The following is a 19,585-nucleotide window of genomic DNA, read 5'->3' as shown; positions in this document are numbered from 1 at the left end:
TCTTGCTGAAAAACTGATTGTGTTTTAATGTACTTTAACAAGTTCTAAATCTTACATACAACAATCATCTTATATTTACAACCATTTTAAATGGAAGGGACAAGAGACAAGGGCCAGGACCTATGCTGACATATGGTCGCACTTTGCAAATAGTAGGAAACGTTTGCCGGAGAACAGGGCCCTTGGGAAGGCGGTAAACTCGTCGATATCGCCTGATTTACGGCTTTATTGCCGACCTAAGCCTGGCTCAAATTTGTGCGAATTAGCGTCCATTGGTGGTATATGTCTGAGGTGACTTACTGGTTGTAAATAAACACTTTTTTGGGAATTTTGCGATGTGAGTGTACTTTCCGGTTGAAAAACAAAGGTGATGGCTATGAGTTCGGTAGTACTTATTTCGGGATTCTTTAAAAGTTTAAGGACAATCATTCATTAAAAAAAGAACAACGTTGTTCTTTAAAAAGTTCGTTTCGTTCATTACTTGCCCTGAAAAATTATTATTATTCACTCGATTGTATAGTGTTGTATCTCCATATGGCAATATGTGTCCATATCATAGGCAAGTTACGTGATACAGCATCACATGTGGCGCCTGTATCATGGAAGGTTAAGATGTTTGGTTCTATGATACAGGCCTTACATGAAACACATAAAATGCTGTATCACGGAATTTGCGTATAATACACGTCCTAAACACATCATAGGCCTAGAAACAGCCTATCGCTTGATCATGACAATCTTCATATCACTATTCGTAAAAATCACACCAACATACTACTAGGCCTATTTGTCATCAATAGTATAAATAATCATGATCTATACTAACAGTAACACTATATATAAGCCCAATTATAACGATTTTCTCCAGGTTAAATTTTTAAGAGATAATTTGATTACGTAAAAGTTCATTGCACGATTTGTATTAACGACCGTCGGGGACGGAACAAGGGTCACCGTCCTCCCTCTTACAACGGTAACTCCCCTTCCCGCGAGACAAAACGTGTTCATGATAAGACCACACGTGCGTTGACAGAATTCATCGACCGTCTCAAAACGCCTGAAACAGCCCAGCGTGTCCCGCAACAGGCCGTGCATACAATAAGTCGGCAGAAAATTTCACCAAAGCTGCGGTGATAGAATTTATTAGGCCCGTCAAAATTCAGTCTACCAGATGTACAAGGGTTGAAACATGAAGTCAAACCAGCCCTATGAGATTACCTTCAGGCAGCTTAAAAACAATGGCACTCGGCCCCAGTGGTACAATTTGCCAACTCTATTTCACCTTAAGATCTGTTATTAGGGTAATTAAATCCAACAAAAAGTCATGTAAAAACAGAGTAGGAACACAGTTGAAATAATAATACAAGTCAATTAGTAGAGGATAAAATGTAAAATATCTTAACTTAAATTAGAAAGTACTTAAGAATGAGGAGCTCTCCAAGTTCAACTTCTTCGTAATGAAAGATCTCTCAGTATATTTGACTAATAAACGTCATAGTTAAATTAGATTTTATGTTTCTAAATACAAACGATAAAAAATCACAAGGCCAAAGATATTGGTATTTGTTTTATACCCTCTAAAAGTACTAAACACCTTCCGGTCTAACATTATCGAATAAATATATAAACAAGTGTTCATACACAAGACCACGTTTCTATATTCTGTCAATAACACCAGAAGGAGACCTAAACTTGATACGTGTGTACGTACACGCACGCGCATGTCAAGGTATCGTTGCATTGGTATCATTTTATTTAAATTAGGCCTATTGTAAAGGTGTTAATTTATTCAAGTGAATGTGTCATCATGTGTGCAACGAATCGTCAAAACTGTTCATCACGTTGATAAAGAAATGTAGCTTGACACAGAAAGTATGAGATTGGTGACGGATTTCAAATGCTCTTTCGTTAAAAGAAAGTTTAAATACCGCGCAACGCAAGTAACAAACGAATCAGTAAAGCGTTTGAAACGAATAGGCCTATTTCAGAAGCGAATTCGAGTTTGGTAGCCTTTAATTTAGTTTTTGAGTAGTTGTAGAAAAAATCGTCACTTATAACAATCTTATTATCAGTACATTAAATCTTAAACGACAATACAAGTAACCAGTTACGTACCGTACTAAAGTTTTACGTACTAATTATGTACCGTATATACTTAGTTAGTGAATAGGTTTTTACTTAGAAAACTTAAGACACGGGATACGAGTAATGTACAGGGTTACCTATAATATTATAGAATGCTTGTTAAACTCACCATGGGACTTGTTAAGGAAATCCTCCTTACATATGAATTGATTTTCATCAAGAACGTAAAGTTCTTCACCGGTTGAGAGTTGTCTTCGACACACCATGCATGTAAAACAGTCGAGATGAAATACTTTATTTCTCGCTCGACGAACAAGATCACTGGGGAGGATTCCTTCTGAACAACCAGCGCATTTCTTGCCATAAACCCTGAAAACAAAAATAAAACATCCACTTAGAACTAAAGTTTACCCCACATTGGTATTCGAAAGAAATCAACAGCTATATATATGCCTAATATGGATTTAAAAGTAAAATGCGACCTATTTCATTTCATTTTTTATTTCATTTTTCATTTCATTTATTTCGTCAATTTAAAAACATGATAAAACAATACACATAAACATAACAAAACTCATGACGGTGACAGGATTAAACAAAAGCAAAGTTAAAACATCTCACTGTTTGCAGATTCTACCACAAGATCACATTGTCAGGCTTCCTAAACCCCACTCACATTTTCCAACCCCTAATCACAGCTGCTGCAGTCAAACCCATTGTCACTCAAACTCCCCTCCGACAACCCCTCACTCACTCATTCACAATCGACATCAGCTTCACACAACATCGCAATCATCACATCCAAAATGTTTCGTCAGACAGCCTCATGATATTGATTATCGATATGTATTGTTTCTAAACCTTGGTTAAGTCATATGTATTTGGCAACTTGTCCTTGTTGTTGTAGCCACTACCCAATGGTAAGGATAGAATTACCGTATCACCCTACATCCTTTATGGGGTTACTTTATTAGCCGCGGCACTTACTTTGGTACGGAAAGTATGGTTTAATTTAATAATGTTCAATTTATTAATAATAATTACTTTATTATAGTCATCATACTCGTTCACAATTTTCACCAAAGTCATGTATAACACTAACAGCTAACGTTATTTTCTGTGAATATCAGACTTATAATACAAAAATAACTTATAGCGCTCATATCTGAGGAGAGCGCAGTTGTGTATGTGCACGTTCACTCGACCAAACACGTATATTTGTCACAAAATCACAGCATACAATACCATATAGATCATGAGTAACGTTGATATAGCGTAATACTGGTAATGTTTGCACAGATTATTTTACACAATCTAAGTATTAACCGGGTTAACTGCTATAAAAACCGACTATGATTTACTGCAAGCAACCTGGTAAATTTATTTTATGATGGAAGAATACAAGAATATTAAATATAATGTTCAGATCATACAATGGCCTATATTTACTGTATACTTGTACTGAAGTACCGCTAATGTACTGAAAACACTTTAGAATGTATTGATATATGTATTTTCTCACTTTTATTTAATTTATGTTGTGTTTTATTTTTTTGTTTTTATGTAAAAAGGTCCTGCGAAAACAGAATTGTAAACTTCTTTATGCAGGATCATTGCCATCAATTATAAATACTGAAATTGTAATTATAAACGATGACTAAATAAATGTGAATTAAAGCAAATAAATATACCGGTAAATATTTATTCACCAGACCTGTATAATTCTGTTTTCATCTCTACTTTTAATTCATCCCAATATTATTTGTTTGAGTGATACAGTGTTCTCTATTTTAAACATTTAGATTTATAAGAGCAAAACGGAGTTATAGGTTGTTATACCCTTCTTAAAATAAAGTTACATCTTTGTTATTGTTATGTAAGTAAATTGTACAGTACTTTTGTAAATGCAACGTTTTTAGCCATGCGGCTACTTGTTGTATGTTTAGGCCTATACTTGAATAAATAAATAAATAAAATAAATAAAAGTTACTGATATAAGTCTTTGCTTATAAAAGAGACTAAATATCGTTTACATTTGTAAATGAAAGTAGGTACTTAAGAATGGTCTTTCGATCATGTGGTTTATGTTTTTATTTTGTTAACATTTTCTCGTTTAAGGTAAATTAATACCAACGAAAACAACGAAATAATATTAGCTATCGTTTATGTGGGCCTGGAACAATACAAATTGCAATGAGCATCATTAGGCCTACAGCTTCACAGTCGGTACACTGCGTAAATGGACCAGAGGGAAACATAAGGAGCACACTCCACATACACCCTTAGGCTGGTGATGCTACATGTAACCTTACGTACGGTCATTGATTTTAAGATTCAATTTGTTACAGTGTATGCTTACGTAAACTATCACAGATAACGACACCATGTTTGTCAGTTTTTCTCTTTTCTTAATTTTTAAATATATTTATATTTATTTAGTTATATTTGTATGTTGTATGTATATCAAATGTAAATCAACCGACCAAATTTCATTTGTACCTTGTTGAAAACAATAAATACTATCGTATCGTATTATAATTTTATGTTATAAGAAAAAAAGAAAGAAAACAAATTTGAATTGACTTATGATGCACAGGCCTACTTTAAGCAACGAATAATATTAATAATATTATAATTATTATAATTAGCATTAATAGCACTATCAAAGAAGAAATTATCCCTGAGTTGTCTTCCAAACACCATATTAACTGTAATACTGTAATATAATATTGGGAGATATGGATTGAAAATCACAGTTTTGCAAAACCATCTCCACACGAAATACTATTATACAACAAATAATACTCGAACTAATCTGCAGTAAAACTCACAGTGGTTCTCTTGGAACACAAATCGTTCCCTTTGGTAAGAGTAATAATACTCTAGTATAATTAATCATAATAAACAATGTATCTAATAATTTCACTACGATAGCAAAAGAAACAATGCGATGTGCGCATAGATGAAGATATTTTCTAGGGATAGTCTAAACTCCAATTTATTTATTTTATTTATTTATTACACCTTATTTATATACGGTGACCCTAAACAGCGTATGCTGACAATCAATCTAGGCCTAGGCTACACAACAGTTAACAATACAAACAATTATATAATATTGAGTTTATTCATTCTGGGGTATATATTTCAAATTATATATCACTGACAAACAACGATATAGTTTATTTAATAAAGTTATTTTTCTAATCAACTGTATAAAACATTATTCTATTATTAACAAACATTAACCACGGGGGTGGTCTTTTACACCTCCATGTAATAATCACCCCAGACTACCAGAGGTACCGCTTGCTAAGTAACTGTACTAAACAACCCTTTTTAAAACCAACAAATCTCTATGATTACCTCTTAAAGTAATATTTCCTTTTTTAATCAATCGTAATAATAATATTCCATTACTATATTAACCATGGCTAACAACACTGGTCCTTGCGATGTGAAGCTATGTTTCCCATGGCTATGTTACTGTGTCACCTATATGCTGTATAATGAAATATCCATGGGTCTCCCGTGACCACTACACACATCATTTACTCCACTAATTACACATATTATTATTGTTAAGATTTCTGTATGCATTAACATGCAGTGTTATCAACTACGCTATCCCACCTGCTGCCATTTTATTTCTGTTTCTTATAAAATCAACATCTTATTAAACGGTTGAACCTCCAATTTGACGTACAGCAGTACGGATATACTGTATACAATGGATAGAATGTATATCATCTCCATACATTTTTAATAGTATTATAGTATTGCTGAGACAGGAGAAACAAGCATGATGTTTCAATACATTTTTAAATTTATATTTTATTAAATGCCATAAGGAATTCCAATTAGAGCTTTATTATTTTTTACGCCTCATTATTTTGTAAAAGGCGTTTAACATATTTGCTTATAAAGGTATACTTTCGTTATCACAGTAAGGCTTGTATCATAAATGCTATTTCAATTGTATCCATAGGCCCACATATATGGGGTCGACAGTATACGTACGAGCCTCTAATGTTTACTAAGCATTAATGCAATAACAATCTCATGTACATACATCGAATGATAACGAGCAGTTGGCTATACGACTTACTAATATATAAATAACGACCTAATATTATGAACACCTCTAATCATGTGTACAACAAACGCTAGCCCTGGATCAGCTGTGTGTGTCAACCTATTCCTTGCAGCTGTATTCATTGCTCGCGAAGAGATTTGATTCTAGGGCCTAGCTCTATTTCTGTAAAACATTCATAAATTTATATCGAATACTGCTATCTCGTTATAACTTCGTTTACTTAGGTGTTAGGATCAACTTAATAATTTATCAAAATTGCAATAGGAATGCATTATTTATTAAATCGATTGAATAATTAATATATTAGATGCACAACACTGTCAAACTAGTTTATGAATTCTGTTTTGTTGGCTCTCAAGTATGTAATCTTTACATGATTTATATTTAGTCTCGTTGCATTCTTTATATATTATTAAATATTACAATTTATATCAAAATGAAGGTTTATTATCAACAGAAATAGTACACAATAATAATTGAATATAGGCCTACAAAGACAACACAGTCACTCATATCGTTTATAAATGAATTATAATACTGTTTAGTTATTAATATTTTAATTGTTAAACAACAATATAAGTAATTTACCTTGGAAAACTATAAAAAAACCAATTAACTTACCTAAAAAAGTCGTTTTTACAAAACAGTTTTCCTTCCCTGGAAAAGCACTTCTCCGCCAGTTTCCCTCGGCACTCGCAGCACTGCACGCACTGAGCGTGCCAAGGTCTGTCCAAAACTTTTAATAGGAACCTATCCAAGATAGGCCTATCACAACCTGCACATAATTGAACCATCATTGGGAACTATTGTTCTTCAAGCAAAACAATTCGATTAAAAAAAATTGTATGAAAATGTCGGCTACAGGTTTTATCATTCAAACTGTAAGAAGGTACGTTCATTCCAAAATATGTTCAACACTACGATATTACTTTGTTTGACACCATTCTAAAATAAACATTTAAACCGAAGTATTGGTCCTACTTTTACTCAATTCAGCAGTCCTCATTGGTGACAATAGCCATAGTTAATTGTATAAATAGGCAAAATCAGGTCTCTGAAAAGTGAAGTCCTCCCACGGATTATTAAGCTGCAATACTCTCCAGGTATAAAAATATCACTTGTTTAGTATCCTCGGACATAGAAGATTCCACGTAAATTGACACATGCAGCAATAGGCTACTTAGATAGAGAGATGCACTGTTGTAAGCTAAGCACACTACCGATTACTAATCTCTGGCTATTGACGACTAAAACCTAGTGTATTCATAACTTGGCATTCATTTTAAGTCACACTCACTCGCGCTGACTGGCTAGCCAAGGCGTGACTAACTTAGACCAATCACGGTGAAGTTCACACGACAATCGACCAATCAAATCGCTCGGTTTGTTTCTTGTAAAACTAATATTTACAAGAATAGAATTTGTAAGTGTGTGGATTGAACATTCAAAGAACGCTTCGATCCGTAATAATCTCAACGCTTACTCTGCCCTTCTCTGATTTTGAGTCTAAACCAAAGAGGTATAAAATAATCCAATTTATTTCGAATCTATTTTGGCACCTGTATTATATACAGTATATATAATCTATCACATTTTAAATAGAATGTGTATTTCTTGTATTGGAAAATTTTAGTAAAACTATCATTATTAATTCATTAAAATTGAGATAACTACATCACCATGGAAATGTTACTGTAAATAAACATATATCAATAATAATAATTTAAAAATTGCTACGTTTTGTGAGCGTAAAATTCCTAAAATCTATGTATTTAAAATTTGTTATTAACATTTTAAAGTATTTAAGTAAAGCAACGATTGTATCATTATAGAACGAGACAATATCTAAACCCTAAAACAACGTTTTACAAGACACATGAACTAAATAGAAATCAACACAAGAAGAACGAAACACAAAAAGAAATATCGTCAGTTGTCCTTTGATGCTCCGAAGGAGAAGCAAAACATTATTGTAAAAGAATAAGGGTTGATTCGTCCCTATTCAGTCCTCATTATAGCGATACGTTAAAGGCGCTTAACGATACATTGTACTCCTTCTCAACACAATAGATGAAAGGATCGCAGCTGAGAAAGGGCCGTTTGTGGAGGCGGTAGAAAGCCCTGAAACGGTCTACCAATAACTAACTCAAAGAACACCCTTATTCAACTAAGCTAATTCCAGGTGAAAAGACATTTGTTTGGTGTTACAATTGTACTGAATTGGTTCTGAATACGACAAGAAGCCGGATCAAATCATCACGTATTATTATACAAATCGTTGGCGGGCCATCAAAGACAAACAACTATGCTAGGCCTAGCTGAATAATGCAATGGCTGGCAATGGCTTCTTCTCCGAGGCTAAACGAAACCAATACAATTTCAAAATTAGGAACGTTTACACTAATTACTACAACTATTACGCATCGTGGACATTGTACAGAAAATAATCACTTTGAACCTAAGAAGCTATCGAGAATAAAGAAGGCGAATTACTAACAATTTAGATAGTAAGAACAACATCAGAAATATCGTGTTCACCGAGCTAAAATAAATTATATGATTAAGGCCTATGAATGTTTTTAAATTAATTAATTTATTAAGAAATATTACTAAAAATTTAGACAGTATAAGTAAAGAAATATTCGCCATCAGAAATATCGTGTGTAACGAGCTAAAATAAAATATACGATATAAGCCTATTATGAATGTTTTTACCGTAAATGAATTGATTTTTAAAGAAATATATAAAGCAGGGAGAAATATTCAACAAACAACAGTATTTCAACGGATGTTATATTCATAAACTGGCATATCTTGTACATACATTCTTATTGAAAAATGTTATTGTTACTAACGATACTCTTCCTAAAACAATACACACAAATTTCATTTTAAAAATATTGTTGTCTTGATTGTTTTATTTGTTTTTTTAAATTGCATAGGCCTACAGGCTTGCCCTGTTTTTTTTTTATGTACCGATATCAACAATCTTTCAATTTATTTTTTATCGTAAATTTAGTATTAAATGTTTTTTGACGGACGTATTGAAAGAAAATAGTTGTTGAGAATTCAATTGATGGTCGTGTACTTACTGGATATCTTTGTATATAGGCATGTGTCGAGTGCAACATATTCGTTAGTTTTTCTATTAACAATATAAGGCAACACGATATTCAATCTTTACTATTTCAAGTGTGTTATTAGGCTTCTTTAATTCTTTAGTTGTCATTGTTAAATACAAAGGTGTATCCATTCAACACCTTTCTTGTTGACTCAAAAAGTAACCGATACATTAACACAAAATCCAACTCCTTGAACGCAACAGTTTTGAGTATAGTGTATTCATGAAAGAATCTAAAGTTATCTAAAAATAACTAAGCGTCATCATAGTTAGTATGAAATTACAGAAGCGAATGCAAGAGGTTGTGTTTGGCTTTTGTCTTTTTATACAAATTGTTAGAATAGGCCGTCTTTAAAAATATACCGCTGCATTCCTGATGCGGATTAAAGGTTTGGCACGTTTTGTCTGTCAAAGTGGGTACCTGGAACTGGACTCTAAACTAAACTCAAATCAGACTAACAGTATTTAACATAATTTTCTAATCTACAACCTTAAGCTCTGTCTACACTATCAAACTTTATGTGACAAAAAATGTGATGTGCCCATATATGGACATGATGATGTCATACCACTACCATATTTGGGTATATCACTACCATATTGGGCACATCGCACTTTCTTTGTCAAACTAGTTTAATAGTTTAGACAGAGCTTAAGACTACTTTGAAGGTGTTTCAATCATTAAAGCAATGGTTATTGTTAAATAAATAGGCCTACGTCATTTAGGATCAATCACTGCGAAAAAAATGTTTTAATCTACAAAATATTGAGGTATTCACTTAAAAATCTTGTTTACACAATTTTTAAAAATGTAACAAAATTGAAAGCATTCAATCAGGAAAGAGAGGAGAGATTGTAAGAGCGAGTTTTAACACTTTGTTCGAAGATCGACAAAGCTACCCGCCAAGGCCGAACGAAAATTACTTGAAAGCAGGTAAATCCATGCGAGAGCCAGCTAAAGCGATGCGAATTGAAAATACGAAACATTGCTGCTAAATGTCAGTTTGATTTTACACAAATTGCATCGAATAAGGTGGTTCAATTTATTCATTTGAAACTTTTATTTAAAAAGTTTCGTAATATGCAAATGAGAATACAAAAAAAAAAAGGTTTACAGCTATTTTAACAAATTTAAATGGAATTCCAATTTCAATAATTCACAATAAAAGTCAATTAATGTTATCAATATTATTACTATTAATTTTAATATAAAACAACATGCATGACACACATATACATTCCAATACCAATGACATGAGGAATGATAGAGTGCCTATAACATCAAATACAACATACATCATGATAGAAAATGTGATGTTCCACTAAAGTGGAATATTTGATTAAAAGGGTTAATGAATGTAATTAATGATTATCGGAAGATCACGTGAGCACATTTCAAGTTTAAATATAATAGCACATTCGTCACCGGTATTCTGTCGAATTTTAATTTGTGTTTTTGTTTTTATATACGGTGACGGATAAGGTGTATCCTACGAACCAACCAAAACTCAAAATTCATGTTAAATTGCGTAATCATTTCAATGTAACATCTTTAAACATTTCTATAATGTATTGTTATATGAGGTCATTAACCCTCCAATCTGAGTATCAGACGACTAAGAAACAGTGTTTTTGACGCCATTGGAAACGTATAGGCCTCAAATCCTGAAGCAGACCTGGCGAGTCGGATCAGAAGCTATAGTTTTAGTCACGTCCAAACACATACATTTTTACCCCCTATAGTTACGTTTCCCCCTTTTATGGAACAGCGACACATTTTCCAATAAAACGTCTTCGAGATCACGTAGTGTGCTATCAATCGAGGTATCACAAGGGTTTGGTCATCCTTCCTCAGGCGGTACTGGCGCGCCATAGCTTCATACAACGATGACAGTCTGTAGCAAGCTACGCGGATACTGACGCTAAAGTCAACTGTAACGGCACGTACGCTTGCTAGACATTTACAATAATGTGATAATGGTTATAATAGTTATTTGATCATGTTTTAGCGAGTAAAGTCAACACGAATTTTAACCAGCCTTCAGGCAGCGGTCAAAGCTGCAAGCTACCGTTTGTTAAAATAAAATAGGCACGGACCATCGTTTATTCTTGGGATATATAATCGGTTGATAGCAAGGTTGCTGGTTTTGTATGCTCTGTGTTTACCATACAGTATAAAAGTATATACACAATACCATTTGATTATTTTTACTTGGTATTCTACAACTGTCATTGATACAACAATATCAACAAACGAAACAATGATAACAAAAGGATATCAACTTGATATCGTTACAAGGTGTTACGTAACAAAACAATTGATTTTAAAATTAGAACAAAATAATGAGGATTAATTTTCCTATGAAAGATATTTTTTTTTATTATTAAAGCATCAATCCAATTTCGTTTCGTCACACGTATGCATATACACAATGACGTGACGCGATGTGTGGTATATGCGACGCGACGTTATAATAAAAACATTAAACCACGCGCGCAACGCAACGACTATAATGTACACGCAGCAATTAGTGATTGGTCAAATGGAAATAATGCCTTGTGCGTATTCATCAAAAGATAGTTCTGGTCGAGTTTTGGCGTGTATTGATCATACTGCCACCAATTTGTCTAAATGCTGCTATCTTGTAGGCCTATCGATGGTAAATGCTGTGTTACATTATTGATTGATTTGAAGGCCAGTCAAAAGTGCCTGTATTAAAAATATTAATTTTATTCCAACGCGTTTTTGTGACGTGAACGGAGGCCAAAAGCAACAAGCAAGCAAAATCTTTGAACTTCAATATTGGAAAGTTTTCCCGACAAATTGTCATAACAATGAGGCTCTGTCCAGTATCTGTATAGACATTAACGCAACGAGAGATCACAAAGCAAAATCTAATCTATTTTTTACTTTCAATATACAAATATATACGAGTCTAGGGATATAAAAAAGACGTCAGCGCTACCAGCTCAAATAACATAAGTTTCATAACAAAGTATATTCTTCAATAGTATTTTATTTATCTTCTGTCGCCGAGCAAATTTGATAAATAAAAACATAGATATCTGTCAATTTCGTTTTGAAAATGTTGTTTAGTTACATAATATCAAGGTGTAATACTTAGGCCTATCTGTACCATTTCTTACACCACCAGGAATGTAGCTGTGCATGAAAAGGGTGCGTCCATTTTCATAATATAATTTGTTTTCTTTAATTTCTTAAGAAAACACGTATAAATGTCTATTTAAATACGAAATCTTTGGTAATACCTAAAATATATTTAGACCTAATTCGAAAGTTTAAAAGGGGAAAAGGGAAAGAAAGCGTTTAACAGAAGTGTTCATTTGTATCAGATAGAAAGGCGAAAAAAAATTACTAATTTTATCACGATATTGTGTATACAATACCTTGAGAAAGACAACACATAGGCCTATAAAAGCCGAGAAACGTGAAACGAATATCGAAGTATCGCTGTATTGTGTTTCAATCGTATTGTTATAATACCTCGACCAAGTGCTATATGAAAAATGTATATGAACTTGCAGAAAAAAAGTATCTTATGAAAAATACATGTGACTCCGCAATGTCTGCCTAGCAGGTTTTAAGAGCCGTTAGGCTGTTTGGACAAGCCACTACTTTGAGATTGTAACACATCATTGGTGAAATGAGCCAATCCTAAGGTCAAAGTTCGTAGGTTTTCACGGCATGGGGGTGTTGTCTTTTCTCTAATTGGTGGTCATTATTATATTATAATATTGTGGCCATATCTGTGGGTATTAGAGTTTTTCGCGGCTGGTGACCTCACCTGTAGCTAGTTTCTTTAAGTGACAGGTTTGATGCTGCCGAGGGGTAAGTAGTTGCTGACACAGGTGAATCAAACCGTAGGTTCATGAGAACTAAACTTAAGCCTATGTATATCTTAATTCTTTTCGGCTTTGAGCATATGGAATACCATGTAACCCCTGTTTCACACGGCAACATAAGAGCCTGTGAAAGTTTCTAGTTACGGCATACTCCCAGAAAACAGAGCAGCAATGCAGGTGTTCATCGTCGCGTTTGTGCTTGCGTCGTTTATAAGGTTAAGCGTGGTTCCCAACTAGAGACGCAACGCAAGGACTTACGCGCAACGCAAGCGAGTTGACCAATGACAAGCCACTGTTTGAATAATCCATAATCCATCGCTTGTGATTGGCCAATTCACTTACGTTGCGTTACGTCCTTGCGTTGCGTCGCAGTGGGAACCAAGATACATTTTAAAAATCGCAGTTTAAAAGGTTTTAATTAATAAGTAAGTAATAGTAATATGTATCACATATGAAGCCTGTATTAGGCCAGAAGCTTAACGTTGATATATAATGTCACCACATGTTATAACGTGACACCGTATTACAGAATGTTCCTACGATACTGCCAGGTAATGCCATTTTATGCGGAGATACAGACAGATAATCGTCGTTTTCTATGGGTATTTTAGATTAAGTTGTGTTCCAAAATTTACCTGCGTTTATGTGTGACCTTCGTATTACAAACATGATTGGTTAATATTCAAATCTATCAATTAGTTATTAAAATACTTAGGCAGTAATACATGTTGATACTTAAAAATGATAAGAACACCTATATCTTTAAGAATTAATGTGCTCTAATCGTGTCTATTTAAACTCAGCAGGATCACACTTTGAGGTAATTTTCGGCACGGCATTGATAGTAGTTCGCGGTTAAATAGCCTGAAGATGATAAGGTTATATAGCCTGAAGATGTTAATATAAACTTTCGAAGGTGAATAAAATATGTAATCATATCACGTGTTTAGCCTCTCTTGTGAGCACTAGCGATGGTCAGCGTCTCCAACGACTCACATGAGACGTTATTGAAGGCGGCCTAAATGAAATTGATCCTAGGCCTAGGGGAGTCAAAGTTATCGTTCAGTATCAGAAAAAACGACTCAAGACCAGATTATAATTTTGTAAGGCAAATTTGAATTCATAATAAAAACTTAGAATCTGTTGTAAAACAGTAAAATTCAAATTCATCGTTCTACAAAAACAATGCAAAAATGGTTATAAAGAAAACAACACATGTGTCGTAATAAGTGTGCCGTTGTCCATTATTATAAAGTATAAAATATGGAATAATCCTAGCTAATGAAATTGACAATTTGGACAACTACAACTATAATGCTATGTATTTCAAACAAGACTTTAATATAAAAGGCTGATTGTAATACAATTCATTTCAGTCCTTGACTGTCGTTTTGTAATATATTTTTATATACCGAATAAAATAAAATAAAATAAAATAAATGTCATAGTGTGCGCTACAACACCGTTTATTTTTCGACAACGATGAAGACGCAGATTGAGTGCACATGACTCAAGTTTTATTTATTCTTTTCAGTAAAACATAAAAAGGGAGCACTGAGGAGAGACACCAAAGGGCGTGTCTCTCTAACTCCAGACAAACAATACAAGCAAAATAAAAATAAAGAATTACAAAAAGAATTCCACTTTCATTTACAGGATAAACTCACTTAGGAATAAATATACAGTTACAATCTCTATTCACAGATATAAAGTTTGTGTTAAGTTCTACAACAGGATTTGGAGCAGTCGGCATGTAATGCAACTTTAAGAAAACTACTCGAATCAAATCTGAAGTATCTCTATATAATAAACGCCGCTGGCTCATATGGGCCGCTTACAACACAAGATATTCAAATCTTTAAAACTAAACATTCTTTTGGGCTTCAATAAACCATAAACAAATAGAAAACTGTCTACAAAAGCGTGATTACGCATGTCCAAAACCTGAATGTCAGCTCATCTTTCACGAGAGGAACTTTGTCGGCGGAATCTTACGTTTTCAGTGTAATCGAAAGTCAGAATAAAGAAACAATAATCATACCAGTGCGGTACAATCAATCCGATTGTTATACAGGATATTGTAAACTGATCGTCTCAGGCCGTTGTTATTTCGTAAATTATCATTGAAAATAAACTATTACTTATGAGTGGACATGGATTTGAGCACTGCTGTGTTGTCAAGGACAACCATTACGCGTATTAAACTTGACTGAGAATCATAATACAATGTTGTTTCGTCTGCAATCAACAGACAACGAGCACACATTCATAGATCACGACATGAAAATACAACAAAGCTTATAGATCAAAGAAAGTTTGTGTTTCGACTAATAATATTATATTGTACCAAATCAAAACATTTTGTTGGTGGTTTTGTGTCTCCACTGTCGGCGTAGAGGTAACACGGTAGTCTAGGCGCATAGCCTATACATAGATTAAACGCGTTTAATGAATTTGTAACATTAACATTAAAAGTACAACGGTGGTAGCGTGGGGGAGTATGGGATTTAAATGAGAAGTGGTACGATATTGCAACAAAAATGGATGATTGCGTACTCGCGTAAGATTACACCGTATTTAGTTTTTGCGCAAACTCTATAGACTGGGTTTTAAATCTGATCGCGGTTCTTACCCAATTAAAAATCAGTGAGCCGTCACTTGTGATAGGTTGAATACGTAAACGCAGCTACGCGCGCGTATTGACGCAGAGTCATCAGGAACGATGAACACATCTACACACCATGTTGTAACATACTGAACCTGTCTGAAAAACATCAAGACTTCACTAACTGTATGTATTGACATCGGAATGTATAGGCCTGCAGTTACCGCAAATATGAACATATGCTAGTCGTTGTTCGTTAACGGTTTACAAGTAAAGAAAATCAGAAGTTAGGTTGCAATTTAAAATTCATATTTATTCTAAAATCAGTAACCAAATTTCCAAAATTTCGTTTTGTTCAGAAATCCCAAATCAGAGGAATGCCTTTGGCATCTAAGAAATAGTATTGTTTTGTTGGAATTAATTATAATATTTTAAAAAATGTTTTTTCTTTTTTTGTTTTGTTCACCATTATTTGTAAACGGTTTTTTTGGCTTGTCTTGTGGTTGCCCTGTTTCGTAGCCTTATGGGTTAAAAAATATAACATTCGTTGTTCATTCACACTAATCTAATTGGGAATTTGCTGAACCAGTTTAAAAAACATAAAATGCCAAAATTGGTGATATTGAAAATGCTGTAACAAATGCATATCAAATTCTATCATCATGGGTTTTTTTTAAACGATAAGCTACATTCAGGTTTTCGATTAATTTCGAATGATGAAATATAAATGTACGACATAAGGGACAATGAGTTGTATTAATTGCGTTGTCGTAATTAGACATTCAACAATTATAATACAACTTTCTCATACTTTGATAATATTTATGCCAAAACGATTACTAAATACAAATATTACAACGAACAATGTTACAATACAGATAGTTATTAATATGTAAATGCACATGATGGATAGATCTAATTGAAGCTTGCATTGGGATAATAATCATTTTTAACTAACGCTCTTGGCTAACATTTTGAACGACAGGGCAATTTTTAAGTCACCATTTAATTAGATGTTATTCCCTAAAGTCTTAGTTTAATTAAAGTATCTTAATTAGGTACTTAACTGGTAAATGCTGACGGATTCATTCTGTTATGTTTTTGGTTTCCTTGGAAACAAGTGTTTTAAGCTGGGAACATTTGAATGTTAACACATTTCATAGTGTTAATGAGAAAACTCGAGCGACAAATTCGTCACACCAGTGTGACAGCGTCGTGTCGATGTCGCGACCCCGTCAACAAAAGTCTCAGTGAACTGCTGTCGTAGAGTATACCGTATATGTTCTATGACCGAATTATTAAATTGAATGTGATAAAACGTTATTTGAAATGTGCCAACAAATTTAACTTAATATAACATTATTATGTAGTATTATTTGTTCTGAATGTACAGATGGATTTTTAAAAATGTCTATTTTCGTTCTTTTTCGTTATTTCAAACAAGCAATATATCGAATGAGATCATTAGATAGTTTGCAATGAAATAAAATTCAATAGGTGAATCCACAAAATGAAATTTTACATAAAAATTCTTGAAGAAACAACCAAAAATGTCAAGAACCTAATTCACGAAAAGTTATTTTCTTCGGGAGACGTGTATAAAAAGATTTAGAAAGTATGGGACGCCGACACAGTCTAAATGCTGTAAACCTGGTTTGACTATCGGGGTAGACGTGTGTTGCATTGGCTTTTTCAACGTTTACATGCGCATGTGTTACCAGTTTTTGTGCTAACATTTCACATTCAATGACTGTCGATGTTGTTTATTACATTATACAACGTTTTGAATTCATCATTTTAAGCAATAAACCTAAGGACGATAATGAATGCCTTATTGATGGTGATTATTGCGACACTGTTTTTATTAAAGTCGTGTATGGTATTAGACAAACAGCCTATTTGCTTTATTCCATCGGCTTACACAATAATCAATGGCATATATTTATATCAAAATTTAAGCCCATCTTTGTCAACCTTCAGCAGACAAGCTCGTAAGCGATCAAAGTGATGTACGCCTAAGACAGGTGCGTGTGGTGGCTTCGAAGTGGCGGCTCAATGCACTACCGCTTCGATACTACAAGAATATATTGAATACGGCATCCGGCAGGGAATTGTACTTTTGCTACGAAAATATCTCATCATTTCTTTTTAGTAATCTATGGACTTACGCATGGTTGCCGATGAAACAAACACGGCACCTGCGCGAAAATAAACAGATAGCGATCCGCGAGTTGATGGCCGTGGGGACTCGCGTTGCTCATGCCTTCGCATGAACCCACGCGGAAAAGTCACATAAATCCTACGGAAGTCAGTTATTCGCAACAGCCTAGAAGTAATATTATCTAAAGAATGACACTAGGAATTATTCACTTTCTAGCCATGTGTGAACTGCCCTCGGCTAAAAGAAAGCTGATATTCTAGCCTGTAGAAATCGAGGCTTGCATTTCTGGCAAAATTTACCTCTTTGGGCATTCCGGGACCAGTCGAGCGGAAGGCACGACAAAAACACTTACAGCCATCGTAGACATATACATTACAACTGTTTGACAAATATACGTAATATAGTTTTTAAAATATTACCATTTAAACTGTCATGCACTAAAATATCGCAATATATAGTTGGATTTAATTTTAACAGTTTCATCAAGTTATCCATCTTTTAAATAGTGCGTTTTAGGCCCATGCCTTTTCATCTTCAAAACGTCAAAAAAGTTCAATTCCTGTGAATATATTTACTTTTATGCAATAACGGGCCTGATTAACTCTAGAAGATCTAAACTTAAATCCATTGAGTATGTATGGTACGCCAATAGCGCATTAATAATGCTATTACTTTGTTTGTTTATGAAGTTAAGTCAATGATGAATCTGTCGTTTGTATCAATTACATACGATTACAGCAACAGCAAATGGTTTTTCTTTGTGGGAGGACCAATTCTTACGGTTGAAAAGACATAGGAAATATGACCTTTTGCGAAGCTAGTATAATCATTCCCCCAGTGACGTCATACTTGACTTACAAATGTAAACTTATCACAATTTTTGAAACAATGACAAAAATCAAAGACACAAGTGAAACGCTCTAGAGAGTAATCCAGATGGGATCCAGTGTGGATAAATTGACTGCTTCGATTTCTTCCACCAGGGAGCTGAAAAGGCCAACCAAGCTAACATAGTATAAACATACTCAATAGAATGTTTAATATCATAAGAAGTAGTTGTAAATATCAACAGACATTCGCCTCAAGTTTGTCAACACGAACATGTTGCAGAATGACTAGCTAACAGATGCTGGCTGAAACAAAGACGTTAAGGCCGCCGACGGCTCATTTCGCCCATTAAGTATTGACACAACGCGTAGAGTGTTGCTAAGTACCACGGCGGTTCCCGCGGGCGTACTGCGCACTGCTGGAGTACAAGTCGGAGCCCTCAGTGTTGAGGTCGATAAGGTGTTATACACGCCACTAAATAGCTACTATGTCAGTAACGAAGCAAAACAGCGTCTAATTGTACGCCCCGTTGCTGTGAATGGAAATTAAATTGGCAAATTACTGCTTTATTGAAATATAATATTTGCGATTGTATAAACTGATAACTAGTCAGGTTTAACACATCTTCCAGCCAACGATACGCATGCATTTACAGTTCTTCTTCTTGGGAAGATTTTTACAAACTATCCACAATAAAGCTAAATTATAAATCAAACTAACTACCAGCCAGCCTATACCAATAAGACATGGCAACAGAAGAATATCAAATCAAAATATTAATAACATCATTATCTCAACTCAAATCGATCGCGAACACACTTCAAG

General features: G+C 34.0%; 1 protein-coding gene across 1 annotated transcript in view; it reads right to left on the bottom strand.

Annotated features, from left to right (window-relative positions):
* LOC144835219 (LIM/homeobox protein Lhx1-like) overlaps positions 1-7,421 on the bottom strand; it is a 29,503-nt gene extending 22,082 nt beyond the window's left edge. The window contains exons 1-2 of the mRNA XM_078690270.1: positions 6,803-7,421; positions 2,255-2,454 (exon numbers count right to left, since the gene is read on the bottom strand). Coding sequence (XP_078546396.1) covers positions 2,255-2,454; positions 6,803-6,978 — 376 coding nt within the window. The 5' untranslated portion in view covers positions 6,979-7,421. The remainder of the gene's footprint in view (positions 1-2,254; positions 2,455-6,802) is intronic.
* Positions 7,422-19,585: the final 12,164 nt, after the last annotated feature.

This window comes from Antedon bifida, chromosome 2 (assembly GCF_963402885.1).
Source record: "Antedon bifida chromosome 2, ecAntBifi1.1, whole genome shotgun sequence".
Lineage (NCBI taxonomy): Eukaryota > Metazoa > Echinodermata > Crinoidea > Comatulida > Antedonidae > Antedon > Antedon bifida.
Note: the sequence above shows the minus strand (reverse complement) of the source record. Positions and strands in the feature narration are given on the sequence as shown.